Raw genomic sequence first — 15,795 nt, 5'->3', positions numbered from 1 at the left:
CCCTGACCCTAACTGTCCCCTGCTAGGTAATAAGCTCTTCAAAGGCATAAATGCATGGTATTCCCTTGGTTCTCTGAGTGTTCATACTCCAGGTGGAGTGAGAAAGCACAAGCGATCCTGAAAAAATTGAATCTGGATTATAGTGGATGAATACAAGATGCTGCCGAGGATCATACATGGACAAGAGCCGACATTTAAAGACAAGGTGCTGAATGGCATACAAACCACTTTCACCTCCTCAGACTCTGTAAACATTTGTATGTATATCTTATCAATCTTACTTTGAAAGCTAGTCACTGTTTAGGCCAGCTGGAGTTTGTTGGACTATGTACTGTGAGGAGTAGCTGCAATATTACATTCACTAAAAGATTATACCGCATGGCTCCTACTTCAGTTTTTCTTGGCTCCTCTATCAAGGCAGCTTATCTTTTCTTAGAGCAAGTAGAAAACCTTGTTGGTGTGAACACAGGCTCTCTGGCCTCCAGCCTCCCTCCAGCCTCCCTCGGTCCTTTGGGAGAAGGCAGAACAGTGGGCCTCTGGTTGGTCACACTCTTCTCTAGTAGCTATCTGAGACTTTGCCTTGAATCCTCAAGACGCCTCCTCCCTTCAGATTGCCAATATTCTCATCAGTTCTTGATAGGACAGTCTTGAGACTTCACTTACTGTTGCATTGTTCTCTTAAGAGTTATTAAAAGCCTGAATTTTCTATTATCTCTATTTTTACCACCACTTAAAAAGAAGAGCAAAGCTACATGTTCACAAACACATACATACACAAGTCTTCATGGAGAACACCAAGGCCATCACCTAAGTGCCATCCGTCCCCACCTCACACATGTACCAGCACACTGGCTCCCTTCAGTCAATGAGGGCGCTTTCTTCTCTCCAAGGCCACCTTCACCTGTGGTCTTGAATCTGCAAATGCATCCCTTTCTCCCTCCCTCCCACCCTGCCTCCTTCCCTCTCTCTCCCTTCCTCCCTCCCTCTGTCCAAGCATCCCTCCACAGCCTTCATCTCTGATGCAGGACCTCATGACGCCCCGAGCACCTGGGGGGTCCTTCAGCTGTGTGCATGCTCTTCCCTCTCTCATCCAAACTTTTCAAAATTCATGGTGTGTGTGTGTGTGTGTGTGTGTGTGTGTGTGTGTTCCATTTACCTGCCACCCCCAACCCCTTCTCTGTGTTTCTGTCCCTCCCCCTCTCCTCCTTCCCCCAAATTGTTCTAGTCTTGCTTAGACCATTTTCAACTTCCTTTCTGCTTTCTTCAGTGGACACAGTTCAGTTCATAGCTTATATTAATTTTGAATGATGGTCTTCCAGATTTCACTCTGTTTCTGATTTTCTTTCTTTTTTTTTATTTCTCTTTCTTGTAAACCAGTTTTAATTTCCTGCAAACATGCTTTCATTTTCTCTGATCTTATTACATATTTTCAGATGTGACTTAATCTGACAAGCACGGAGCTTCACACCACCTGAAAACACGAGAGATGCTTTAGACACACCTGAACTCATCATCTTATGCCCCTTCCTCCAGTAAAGGAGATGCTCCTGTACTGAGCCTGAGTGATACAACTGTCCAGTCGTCCGAACTACAAGTAGGGTTTTCCTTGCCTGACCTTTGCCTTTGTTGCCTGTATTTAATACTGAACTCTTTCTAATTTCATTTTATTTGTTATCGTCTCTTGTCTTTAATTTTAATTTTTGTGTGTATGTGTGTATGTACCTACGTGTCTGTAGTGTACCACATGTATGCAGTGCCCATGGAGGCCAGAAGGTGTTGGATTTCCTGGAATTAGCTCACTGGCAGTTGTAAGCCAAATGATGTTGGTGAATATAAGAATATCGAAAACAACCACGGCCGTGCCTTGTTCCTGGCTTTAAAAAACTGAATGGATGGTAACTTATCCTAGTTAGCTTTAACTGTCAACTCAACCTAGAGTCACCTGGAAAAGGCGTCTCAGTTGAGGGATTGCTCGGATCAGGCTGGCCTGTGGGGATGTCTGTGGAAGACTGTCTTGATTGTTCATTGATACAGAAGGGTCAAGTTCACCATGGGTGGCACCATTCCCCAGGTTGGTGGTCCCAGGCTATCTAAGAAAGCTACAGAAGCACAGACATGAATGGGTGAGCCAGCAAGGAACATTCCTCCATGGTTTCTGCTTCAGGTTCATGGGGTAGATTTCTGCCTTGACTTTCCCTAATGATACCTGGGAATGTAAGCCAAATAAATCCTTTCCCCTTCTAAGTTTTTTATAACAGCAACAGAAATTAGAGTTTACCTATACTATATCTTCTCCCCCCCCCCTTTTCTCTTTTCTTTCTGTGAGCTCTTTTCTGTCATAATCTGTTTGGCTGGGACTAACATTTTAGTTCAGCTGTTTATTTGTAGACTGCACGCCATGCTTTGATTGCCACAAACCATTTTGTAAGGTCCTGCATCCACTCCCTGGGCAGTCCTGCAAATGCTCTAAATGCAACCGTTCTGGTGTCTGGGATGCTGTAGGATACAGATGACAGGCCAGGGAACAGACAGTCCCTCTTTCTTAACACCTACGACAGATAGATAGGTTTAACTCCCACTGACTGTGCTACCAGGAATTGGCAGGGAAACACCATGTTCTGAAATGAACTGGATTTCTCCTCATTTAGGCAGCCACTAATAGACTAGTAAGTTCTCTTAAGTAACGTCACCTTCCTTTTTTAGCTGCCTTCATTTCTAATGAGTACCCCTTCAAAGTCAGCTGCATCTTGTCCTTTTGCTCTAAATGCCCCATGATGAGGAGGACATGCATTCATTCAACAAACACACACATCCATCCTGCATTGGTTCCTCATGGCGCACCCTGGGATTGCAATTAAATCATCAGTCATATATCTGACTGCTCCTGCCCTGGGAAATATGGGAAGGTGGAAGCTATGGCTGTCTCCTGAGTCCTTAGGCCTAGCAGGTACCTGGTGCCATACTCAGCACTTGGCTATTTTTTTTTTTTAATTCTAAAGTTTCTTTTTTAAATTATTACATTTAAGTGTGTGTGTGTGTGTGTGTGTGTGTGTGTGTGTTTGTATAAAATATGTGCGTGAAAATACATGACACAGTTCATGTGTGGAGATCAGGGAACAACAACATGGGGAGATAGTTCTCTCCTTCCACTATGTGGGTCCCGGAGATCGAAGCCAATTCCTGAGGGTTGGTTGCAAGCACCTTTTCTCACTGAGCCATCTCGATGGTCCCTTGGCCAAATTTTGAATGTATAATCAGCACCAACAATCTCTGTGGCTCTGCAACAAGGACTTCCTTCCATGGGAGACTGGGATGGGCCCGCTACCAGATGAGCTTCCAGGGAAAACTTTCCCCCACGCTTCCCTGGACAGAGGCAAGTGTGGGAGAAGGGGGCACAGAAGAACAGGAGGAAAGTTTTTAGATGAGAGACCCAAAGGGCCAAGGTAAGAATGGATGATGACGTCCTCAAAACAATTGCAGAACTTAGTTTAGTAAATTGGCATGCTGTCAAGGCACCTTCTAGATATTTATGTTTATACCCACAGACCTGACGGCTCTCAGTGCTGTTCAGGTAAGCCCCTTTTAGCAATGGACAGCAGTCAAAGGAGAGATGCAGAACTGGTCCCAGTGCTGAGAGTAAAAGACTTCAGAGCTCAGCCCTGAAAGGGACATCTATATCCTACGTTCACCCCTCCAGCACCACCAAGGCTCCGGGCGCATCACGGAAGAGGAGGTGGAAAGAACGTAGGAGCTGGAGGATGGGAAAGTGTTTGGTGCTGTCTTCCAGACACGGCGTGGCTATTGCCATCAGGAACTTACAGCCGCTGTGGTTACTTAACACAAGGTCAAGCCAGTCAGAACCCCAGCACAGATGGGTAGATGATCTCCAGGCCCTGCACCTCACTGAGGAGCTACTGGCAGGAAAAAGTTGGGGTGGGGAGGGAAAATGGTTGTGCTCTCACTACTAGGCTTCCCATGCTGCAGTGGATGGCCCCACACCCACACTGGACTCGGCGGGTTGTTTTAAAAAGAATAACACACGGTGGTGGCGCACGCCTTTAATCCCAGCACTCGGGAGGCAGAGGCAGGCGGACCTCTGTGAGTTCCAGGCCAGCCTGGGCTACCAAGTGAGTTCCAGGAAAGGCGCAAAGCTACACAGAGAAACCCTGTCTCGAAAAACCAAAAAAAAAAAAAAAAAAAAGAATAAGACATCATAAAGTTGAGAAGGGGAGAGGATACAGGAAGAGCTAGAGGGTGAAAATTCAGAGTCCACATGATCGTATACATGTATGAAATTCTCAAAAGTAAAGAGCAAAATTGTAAAAGAGAAAAGGAAATAAGATGATGTATAAGGAAAAAAAAGCAGAATTTTGCTACTTTCTGTTTCTGAAAAAAAAAAAAAAAAATCTCTCCAATGCTCCAGACACTGACAGCCTTAAAAATAGAAAGCTGTCAAAAATTTATGGATGTTTTGAGGAAAATAACTCCAAGAAACAAGCACACATTTATCTACCAATACATTTTTAAATAGTGGCTGTCATTAAGTCTGCTAGCTTAACAACTGGTTTTGGCAGGATTTCTTAAGAATAACAGGCACTTTCTACATGGCACCCAGCTGATGCTAAATAAAGGAATACCGTACACCTGCCTGAAGAAACAGACAGCCTTCCTTATTCAGGCCCAAGAAGGTTTCCTTGGCACCAAAAGTCCTGGCTTTAGCTAGAAATTTTCTTCAATTTAGGAGTCCCAATGATTACAATTCCATTGCTGTTTTCCCATACTATGATTAATTATTATTTTTTGCCAAGCAAAATATTTGTACATGGACTTAAAATGGTGCTTTTTAACATTTTTCTCCAAAGGAATTTAAATACAGACTGCATCTAAGGAGTGCTAAACATCTCCCTATAGCGAGAAATCCAAGGGTGTCTGCTTAAGGGGTATGGGGAGTTTTTAAGAACATTAATTGGAGAAAACAACTCACTAAACAGAATAGGCAAATAAAAATCGTCGCAGGGTCCCTGAAGGCTGAGGTCCTGTCCCACACTGCTCCTGCCACGTGAGTCAGTCCTCACCATCCAAGCCCAGGAGGGAGGCGGGGACCGGGACTGGCGCAGGTGCCCCTCAGCTTAATCTAGCCCCGAGGCCACCGTAAGGGCTGGTCCTTCAAGGTCATAGGTGGAACAGGTACCCACTACACTCCCCTCTTTTCTCTGCTACCCTTCCCAGCATGCCTCCAAAGCTGCTATGAGCCTCTCGTCTGTCCGCAGCATGCCGCTTTGCCTGCTCTGTCTGCACGGATGCTTCTCGAGGCCCCGGGGCTGGCCTCGGTCCAGGCTCTTTTCCTTTACCGCCATATGAGTAAACACTTTGCCTGTGTTGATACCTTGTCTCCCGATCGGAGTCCTTTGTCCTTGTGTCTCTCCTTGGCTAGACACTTTCTGAGGGAAAATGCTTGATGGTACAGCTTTTAGTTTCACGGTTTTGAAAATGCCCGTTTTCTTCCTCCTCCCTAAACATGGAGTCCTATGCCGCCAGTCTCGTCCATCCTGCTAGGGCCCGCACTGCAGCAGATGGGAAGGCTAACATGCTGCTGAGGGCTGCTGGTCTCCTGGGCGTACCTGCTTTCCTCTGGGTGTTTCCTGAACTCTCTTCATCCCCATGAAGTTCCTCAACGACACACCTCAGCACCATGTGTTTGTTTTTAGTCACATTTGATGAACGATTTCAATCTGGAAATCATTTCATTCCCTTGCGGGACATTTTCTTGAATTACTGTTTTTCTCATTCCTGTTCGCCCTGGTCTCTTTCGGGATCGTTTATTTATCAAGTATTAGAAACTTCAACGTCTGTATGTTTTCCTCATTCCGTTTTCATATCATGGAGTTTTTTTGTTTTTTTTTTTGTACCTTCTGGGGGAATCGACTCAGCTAGCTACCTAGTGTGGATTTTCTATCCTACATCTAATCTTTATACTGACTGTTTTCATCTAATCATAAGGGCTTGAAATAGCTTTCATATATTATTTAACTACTTCATATGCACACAATGTATTTTAATCCCATCATCCTCATCTCCCCTCTCCCACTTCCTGGAGACCCTCAAACGTCTCCTTCCCATCCATTTTCACGCCCTACTGTCCCACTCGTTTGTTTGTTTGTATGTTTGTTTGTTTTTGTAGCTCACCAGATCCAACGAGTACTGCCCGCTTAAACGTTGGCATACCCTGTTGGTTTGCTCTGAGGCAGGTAACCACAGTCCCAGTGAGTCCATGAGTTCAACAGCCATGTCATGTCCAGAAGACAGACTCTCCCAGCACCCCTCCCTCCCCATCGTCCCACTCTTACATTCTCTCTGGCCTCTCTTCATTGACATTATCTGATCCTTGGGGGAGAGTTGATACAGATGTCCTGTGTAGGGAGGGCTAAGAGCAGTCAACAGTCACTAATTCTCACAGCTGTGAGTTTCTGCATTAACCAACCGCTGCCCACTACAGAGAGGAGTTCTCTGACCAAGGTTGAGAGTGGCACTAATCTGTGGGTAATAATGTTCAGAAGGCAGTACATCCATGTAGCAGCAGATGTCGGTTTGCCCCACCCCCTCCCCCAGGCCTATGTCCTCCCCAGTCTTGTTCTTTTAGCCAGGTTTACAGTCCCAGGTATGAGTTCCTGCCTATGGAATAGGCCTTAAATCCAATAAGAAAGTGGGTGGTTACCCCATACACTTCATGTCGCAGCAGGCAGGAGGTTTTGAGGTCAGTGCCAGCTTGATTTCTTTCTGTCTTTGAGTCTTTGGCAATAGAATCCTAGAGTCTAACTATTTAGTCATGATGGACAAAGAACAGTGGCAATAGCCTGTATTGTTTGGGGAGCATCTGGGGCCAGTATCCCACAATGAGGACTTTAATAGACGCACTTTATTTATTATTTTAAAGCACTTCTTTAACTAAGGAATAATACTTACAAATTGAGTGCCTGATTTGCTAATCATAGTTCCAGTGTATCTGTTGTCTTAGAGACCCATTCATCGACTTCCTCTTATACCTTCAAGATTGTTTTGGGTGATGAATTTATGGTTCCGTTATGCACTGAGTCCGTGATATATACAAAACACTGTCCTAAGCGCTATACTTGAAACGATGCAGTCTGTGCCATCACCCTGCATAGGAGGTTCAGTTACCATCACTTTAAAGGCTGGGAAAGCGAGGCCTTACTTAAATAACTTGTCTGAAGAGTCACAGCCAGGAGGTAGTATATACCAAGACCTGGTTAAATGTAAGTGAAGCAATGAAAAACATCAAAATACTTCTCTGTCTCACAGGGAGGGTGAACATGCAACAAAGCTGAGTCCATCTCAGAAACAGAGCAGACTCTTGCCTCCATTATCCCGATGCACAACCGTTCAGGGCTCGTGACACTGACTCAAATCATCCTGCTCCCCACACTGCCCTTTCTGAGGCTACCGCTAACTCCAAATGCTCATCTGCTGTTGGTTTCCTTGCTTTCTCTGTTTACTGGTGTTGAGTATTCCTCCTTGAGTCTTCACTCACTGCTCTCACCCTCCACAGTCTCAAGGGACCTGCTCTCAGGCTCCCTTGCTTGCTCCAGTGTCTTCCATGCAGCTGGCCCTTGTGTGAGAAACCCTGCTCACAAGGCTCAGCCTCTTCTCTCCCCTGTCTAAACTTGGGGTTCTTAGTTCTGGCTGTTCACCATAGGCAGTAAGGAAGATCTACTTAAAACACCCAAGCCCAGATCAATGGAATCAGTCAAATTAGATGGAAGTATTAGTGTGGTGATTCAGTTTCTTCACCATCAACTTGCTGGTAACATTACCTATGCTTTATGAAAGTATGGTCTGTCTGTGTTTACCTGTCATTATGGAAGATATCATCTCAGTCTACCTTCTTTAAAAGCTCAATTGAGTCCCAGCCCTCTCTAACCACACTTCATTTTGCCTTGTCTGAAGATCCAAGATGAGTCTGTACAAGTGAAATGTCTTGTAGCTGATCTTGTCACAACTGTTCCCGTCACCTCCTACCCATTCTCCACACAGCACTCCAACTTTCTAAGAGTGACCTTAGCAAAGGATATGGATCATGTTCCTTCTCACTTAACGCCCCACCCAGTGAGATCCCTTTGTTCTCAGATTTAAAATCTAAATTCTCCAAACAGGTCCACAAGTTTCCAGCAAGTCTATCCCCTGCCTTCCCACTCTCCTGGGACTTCCTGTGATCCAGGCCTGGATCCTAGTTTGATGTGCTTTTCCTGACTGGCTCAAGTACCTCCTGGTGCCCGGATTAATTCATACTCACCCTTTCACTATCACCTTGATAACAGACCAAATTCATATAATTGCACATAAACTTATGAATGAGAGGAGATAAGTTGTAACAAGATAAGTGTACTGAAAAGCATTCTTGGGTTAACCAACATGAACTTTATCTAAAGCAGTATTGGTTTGCTTCTTCAGAAACCCTTCAATCCTTTGACCCCTAGCCCAGATGCTTTAATTTTTTTTATTTAATTTATTTATCTAGCACCTCCCACTGTATTCAGGCTGGACAAGGCAATCCAGCATGAGGAATAGGTGCTCAAGAGCCAGCTAAAGCACCAGGGACAGCCCTTTCTCCCATTGCCGGGAGTCCTACAAATGGACCAAGCTTCACAACTGTCACAAAAATGCAAAGGGCCTAGGTCAGTCCCATGCAGACTCCCTGGTTGTTGGTTCAGACTCTGTGAGTTCCCATGAGGCAGGCTAGCTATTTCTGTGGGGTTTCCTGTGATGTTCCTGTTCCCCCCTGGCTCCTACCATCAATCCTTCTTCCCTCTCCTCAGCAGAACTCCCAGAGCTTGGCTCAATGTTTGGCTGCGGGTCTCTGAATCTGTCTCCATCTGTCACTGGATGAAGGCTCTCCGATGACAACCAGGGTTGTCACCAATCTGATCACAGGGGATGAACAGTTCAGGCTGTGCATCCACTGCGGCCAGGAGTCTCAGCTGGAGCTCTCCTTGTAGACTTGTGGGAGTTTCCCTTGCATCAGGTTTCTATCTGACCCCCAGAAGGCGCCCTTTGCAGTCATCTCTCTCAGCACTCTCCCCCTCTACCCACCCTCTCACCCAACCCCTCAAGTTCTCATGTCCACCCACCATCAGTCCACCCAGATCTCTTCTATTTCCCCTTCCCAGGGAGATCCATGCATCCCAACTTGGACCCTTCTTGTTACCTAGCCTCTCTGGTTCTGTGGATTGTAGCATGATTATCCTTTCCTTTACCGCTAATATCTACTTATGAGTGAGTACATACCATGTTTGTCTTTCTGGGTATAGGTTACCTCACTCAGGATGATCTTTTCTCAATCCATCCATTTGCCTTCAAATGTCCTGATGTCATTGTTTTTAACAGCTGAGTCAATACTCCATTGTATAAATGTGCCACATTTTCTTTATTCATTCTTCAGTTAAAGGGCATCTATGTTGTTTCCAGGTTCTGGCTATTATGAATAACTCTACCATGAACATAATTGAATAGTGTTCTTATGGTATGATTGATCATACCATATGCCCAAGAGTAGTATCATTGGGTCTTGAGGTAAATTGATTCCCAATTTTTTGAGAAATCACCATATTGATTTCCAAAGTGGCTGTACATGTTTACACTCCTGACAGGAATGGAAGAGTGTTCCCCTTGCTCCACATCCCCTCTCCAGCATAAACTGTCATTTGTGTTTTTGATCTTAGCTATTCTGACAAGTGTAAGATGGAATCTCAGGGTTATTTTGATTTGCATTTCCATGATGGCTAAGGATGATGAACATTTCTTTATGTGTTTCTCTGCCATTTGAGATTCTTCTGTTGAGAATTCCCTGTTTAGGTCTGTGCCTCATTTTTTAATTGGATTATTTGGTACTCTGATGTCTAGTTTCCTGAGTTCTTTATATATTTTTGAGATCAGACTTCTGTCAGATGTAGAGTTGATGAAGATCTTTTCCAGTTCTGTAGGCTTCTGTTTTGTCTTATTGATGGTGTCCTTTGCCTTACAGAAGCGTTTTAGTTTTATGAAGTCCCATTTATTAATTGTTGATCTTAGTGTCTGTGCTGCTGGTATTCTCTTCAGGAAGTTGTCTCCTGTGCCAGTGCATTCAGCAGCCCAGGTTCTCACCCAAAGGTCTGTGTAAATACTTTTTATAGTGAGATTTTTGTATCACAAACTGGGATTATAATATTTTTAAGACAAGCTGTCTTGTCACCCAAACTGGCTTCAAACTAGCTACGTAGCTAAGAGTGATCTCGACCTTCTGATCATCCCTCCATTTCTCAGATGCTGGTATAACAGACATGACCTGCCATTTCTGGTAATTTTCTCCCCTCGACCCGCTTGGCTGTTTTTAAAACAGTGTCTAGCTACACAGCCTTGGTTGTCTTGGTACTCCCTAGATAGCTCAAGCTGACAAACTTAGAGTGGTCTGGGACTGGAATGATGGCTCAGTGATTAAGAGCACTGGCTGCTCTTCTAGAGGACCCAGGTTCAATTCTCAGCACTCACATAGCAGCTCACAACTTTCAGGAACTCCAGTTCTGTATCAGATGCCCTGTTCTGGCCTCATCATGTACCGTGCATACACGCAGTGCACAGGCATACACGCAGGCAAAGCATCCATACACATAAAAATTAAGGTTAAAAAGTGTTTTAAGAAAACTAAAAAGTATGTTTGTTCCCCAGTACCCCACATATACACAAACACCAAAAAAATAAATAAATAAATAAATAAATAAAAAAGGCACGAATGTTGCCTTAAAAAAAAAAAAGCCATATAGTTCTTTTAATGCCCTTTCATCCTCTAGAATACAGGTTACGAGGAACTTATACACAAAGCCTGGCTTGTTCACTATTGTGATTATGGACTCTAGCAAGATTTTCAGTTGGGGAAGTGCTGAATTTGGGTACTACTGCTGCACTAGAAATACAGTGCATGGAAACTTCCTGGGAGGCTGAATACTACTTTGCCCAGAAAAGAGAAGTCCTCAGTCCGGCCAAACAACAAAGGTTGTAGACACCTCTGCACTCCCGAGTTTAGTACCCTAGCCAAAGTACCTTGTCAGCTCAAGAGTAAGGCAGAGAGGTTTCTAAGCCGTACATGTGTGTCTCGTCACAAGACAGAAGTGTCTTCCAAGGCACTTGTGTCTGACTTGTTAGAATCAGGACCTCCCCTAGAGATCATAGAAGAATCTAGAAACTATCAACATTTAAAGAAATTTAACTTCTCTATAATTTTTTGTTATGATCCTATTTATTAATTTGTACTTTCTATGGTTTGAATGAGTATTCCTCTAAGGCTCATATGTTAAAGGTTGGTCCTTGGTCTATGAGGTGGCTGAGCCTTTAAGGGGCTAGGAGTATATATTGCTCAGTGGTATAAAGTAAGGTCATGATTAAGACCCTGGACTTGGTCCCCGGGATCCCAAAAATAGAGAAGAAGGGGGAGGAGGAGGAAGAGAGAAAAGAAGAGAAAGAAAGGGAAAAAGAAGTGGGGAGAAAGAAAAAAGAAATAATAATAATACCTAGAACCTCATACGAGGTCTTGTGGCCCTAAACTGGATCTTGGGACCCTAGTTCTTTCCTCTCTCTTTCATGGGCTTTGCTCTACCATGAGATTTCCACCATGATAAACAGCTTTGCCTAAAGGCAACAAGTCTAACTGATCATGTACTAGAACCTTTACAGTTCGGAGCCAGAATGAACCTTTTCTCTCAATAAGTTGATTGTCTCCCAGGTAGTTGTCATAGTCATAGAAAACTGACTAACACAGCAGTCACTCAGGCAGCTTGGTTTGGGTATTTTCCTTCTTAAGTTTATGCTCAGTTTCCCAACTTAATTCACAGTCCCCTAAGTACAAGGATTTTTTTTTTCATAGACATCTTGCATCTTATGTCTCGGTATTATCCATAGAATAGTCTCTAGAAATAAAGGTAACATTTTCTCTCTAGGAAAAACATTCACAGCTTCGATGTTTCTCAGATACTTTCCAAGAAGGTGTTCATACTTAAAGAGTGTAGCACATTCACACTTTTATCACCAAGAGTCGTTAAAGGTGTCCTTAATTTCCATTAGCCTCTCTCTGGCAGTTTTCTTTGCTGGGAAATAGTTGATAAAGTATTTACAGAAAGCGATGCTGTTCAAACAGGGAATTTCTCACACAGAACGTGTGCTTTTCATGCAATGCAGTGCAACTCGTCTGTGTGGCTTTACACAGGAGCAGCGGCTGTGCCTAGCAAGTCACAGATGTTCCCCAGTGAGACCTTCTGACAGTACCTGATAGGCTTTTTAAAATATTTATCTGATTCTATTTTATGTCAATGAATGCTTTGCCTGCTTATATGTATGAGGACCATGTTCACACTTGGTGCCGGTGGAGGTCAGAAGAGGGCATCAAGTCCTCTGGAACTGCAGTTATGGATGGTTGTAAGCCACCACGTAGGTGCTGGGAACCAAATCTAGGTCCTCTACAAGAGCAGGAAGTACTCATAACTATGAAGCCATCTTTCCAGCTGCCATCCAGTAGGCTTTTGACAAGGGGGCTTGAAGTGACTTTCGATATGATCTGTTTTATGTTAATAGAAGAGACAAAAATCTAATGTTTTTGTACATGCTAATAACTGTATCCTTTAAGAATAAAAACTTGAGAAAAACAGGTTTTTTTTCTTCCCAGAGCCCCACCCCCACAAATCCATAGAGATGACGCTATTACATCACTAGTCTGATCTTCTCCTTCGGGCATCTGGATTGTGTTCCATTCAGACAAGACCCCAGTATTTGCTCTTTCCTCATAATTCAACACACCTGGAGCTACACATGTTTAATTTTTGTTCATGGCTACTTTAAGACAATATGAATTCAAGACATTATGTGGCTTCAGTAAGATAATGTTTATTAACCAAGGCTACATATTATTGTGGTTTCTAGGCCAACAGTATGAAATAAGATCATATATATATATATATTCCGCACAGAAAACATACTTACAAAGTTAAAATGAATCCTCTCATCAGTGTCCAGTCTTAGTAGCTGCAGGATGGCATCTCTTTCCCTCCCTGTAATCTAGCACATTCTATACTATGCTACCTTGCTCTGGGGTGGTCTTTCTGTGCGCTGTGAATATATGTTGCTGTCATTGGTTGAAGAATAAAGCTGCTTTGGCCAATGGCAAGGCAAGATAGAGCCAGGTGGGAAATCCAAGCAGAGATACAGGAGAAGAAGAGCGGAGTCTGGGGGAAGCCAGCCAGCCACCAAAGGAGCCAGATGCCAGCAGACTGGTAATACCAGGACCCCATGGCAATACATAGATTTATAGAAATGGGTTAATTTACATTGTAAGAGCTAGTTAGTAATAAGTCTGAGCAGTAGGCCAAATGGTTTGTAATTAATATTAAGCCTCTGAGTGATTATTTTAAAATTGGCTGTGGGACCAGGCGGGATAGAGAAAAAAAAAAACCAAAAAACCCAATTACTCCGTTCTTTCCCTAATTAGACTGGCAGAAAGTAAAATTTATTCTGTTCATTAGAAATAAAAATCTGTGACTTACCTCCCACACAAATCTATATGAAGGAATAAAAATAAAATGATAGTGTGATTTTTTTCAAAACTGGAAAATAAGCTGTCCCTAACTTAGGGAAGAACCTAGTTAAAGAATTTAAAAGACGTTCACATGTACTTACCATGGGTTTTGATAACGGTGGCTTAGTTTGTCGGTCTGCCAACAACTTAGTTCTCCAGCCTGTAAAAGGAGGAAAACCAATTCAGTGTCATTCCTTGGTAGACAGGGGGGTCTCACGGGTCTGAAGTCTAAACATCTCTATTCCGCCTCAAAAGGAAGTCAGGTTGGAATATGGAGCAGGAATGCTAAATTCAGCTAAAAGAAAATCAGTAGATACCGCTCACCCGGGGTTGCTTGCCCTGGACTGGGGAGGAGGAAGGGCCCAGCAGGCGCCATTATGGTGAGCCAATATGTAGTAGGGTATTAGAAAGAGAGAGAGAGAGGCAGGCTGGCTCCTGTCCTGTGGAGAGAGGCAGACCTGAAGAGGTGAGGAATGGGCTAATGTGGGAGGCCTGCTTGTCACCCTGGGCCATGGTGACGTCCAGGCCTGGGCTGCTGCCAAGGGCCATGCCTGGGTCTGTGGCCCCTCTGCAGCCGGGGTCTGTGTTAACCACCTGGGATTCTGGGGTTCTGGGCCACCACCTGACCATGTTGGGGTCCGAGGGACGTGCTGCTGCAGGGCCATGCTGATCTGAGTGGCCTGTGCTGCCACCCAGAGCCAGGGAGCTGTCTGGGCCTGAGCTGCAGCAGAAGACCTTGTCTGGGTCCGTGGCTCTACCACAGGCCAGGTATGAGTTAATGTCCGTGCCTCCTGTTACCACCAAAGACTGTTCAGATGCCTGGTGTCCGAGCTGACACCTGAGGCCTTGGTGGTGCCTGAGGATCAGGCTGCCGCCAGAGTCATACAGATCAGGCCTGCAATGCCCCTGGGGCCATAGTGACATCAGGGCTCAAGCTGCAGCCGGCGGGGCCGTGTCTGGGTCCTTGGTCCGGCCTAGGGTCTGTATTGATGTCCAAGGCTCTGCTCCTGTTGCCATCGAGGGCTGTGTGGCTGCCCGGGGTCTGGGCCAACATCTGGGGCCATGTTGGAGTCCAGGGACCACGTTGCTGCTGAGCCCGTTTGGATATGAGAGGCCTTAGCGGCCACCGAGGACCATGGAGACAACTGGCACCAAACGGCTGCTGCTGGTCGTGTCTAGGTCCGTGGTCCTGATGCAGCTGGGGCCTGTGTTGATGTCCGTTTGTCCACGTTGCCACAGGAGCGCATGCAAGTGTCGAACAATGTGTTGGAGTACTAGGGCCGCGCTGCTGCGGCTGGGTCACTGGAGAATTGCCCCCCCCAGCCATGGGTGTGAGAGAGCCGGCGCTGCCCCTCACCTAAGGGAGGGTGGTCCTAACACCCCAGACTGACCAACTCAGCTACCATCCAGACACACACCCAGGGTTTTAAGTCGGCACTCTCCGACATCTATCCCATCTATGACCTGCTGGATCTCCAAGTTTTCCTTGGTGTGTGGGGATGGATGCTACAGGAGTGAAGGGTAGATACGGAGGGACTGGGAAATGAATGGGATTTTGGTGCATGATGTGTAGTCCCCAAAGAATTGAAAAAAAATATGTTTAAATTAAAAAAAAAAAAAGAAAGAAAATCAGTGGAGATGATCACTGTTGCTTCCTGACCCAAGAAGAAGCTGTTGCTACGAGCTCCACTCCCTCTGTGTGAATGGAAAGGGCTGGGGCACTGGCCAGGGTCCCTGACTGTTCCCGTGTCTTTCTGACTCGGTAAGGAAGCTGCACTGTGGACTGTCAGCCATCATTTAAGTGGGCAGTTGAGGGCTCTTCAGAGTTAGCAAATGTGACAGTAGAGGAGGAAAGAGCTGGCATCAGATGCCGGTGGCAGATAGTTCTCAGATAGTTGAGAAACTATTTGGTAGCTAAATATCAGTTTCACATTAAAAAGAGAAAAGCATGAAATCCCGCACCCTCCTGTGTACACTTGAATGATGTATTATTCCTGAATGAATGATCTCTATGTTCCAGCTCCTTTCCCCCATCTTATAAAGAAGGCAGGAAACAAGGGTGTCATGTTCATATTCAGAGGGGTTTAGAGCTACCATCACTTCTCAGTTTTCTGTACTACGGTTGAAAAACTACAACATGAAATATTGAAAAGAACTTCACTTCTGCTTCGGAATGCATTTTT

At 44.9% G+C, this 15,795-nt stretch overlaps 1 protein-coding gene across 1 annotated transcript in view; it reads right to left on the bottom strand.

Annotated features, from left to right (window-relative positions):
* C6H4orf45 (chromosome 6 C4orf45 homolog) overlaps positions 1-15,795 on the bottom strand; it is a 129,472-nt gene that overhangs the window by 35,773 nt on the left and 77,904 nt on the right. Inside the window, exon 3 of the mRNA XM_037206677.1 lies at positions 13,714-13,772. Within this exon, the coding sequence (XP_037062572.1) occupies positions 13,714-13,772 (59 nt within the window). The remainder of the gene's footprint in view (positions 1-13,713; positions 13,773-15,795) is intronic.

The sequence above is a fragment of the Peromyscus leucopus genome, chromosome 6, assembly GCF_004664715.2.
Source record: "Peromyscus leucopus breed LL Stock chromosome 6, UCI_PerLeu_2.1, whole genome shotgun sequence".
Classification (NCBI taxonomy): Eukaryota; Metazoa; Chordata; class Mammalia; order Rodentia; family Cricetidae; genus Peromyscus; species Peromyscus leucopus.
This window is presented reverse-complemented; position numbering and strand designations above follow the sequence as displayed.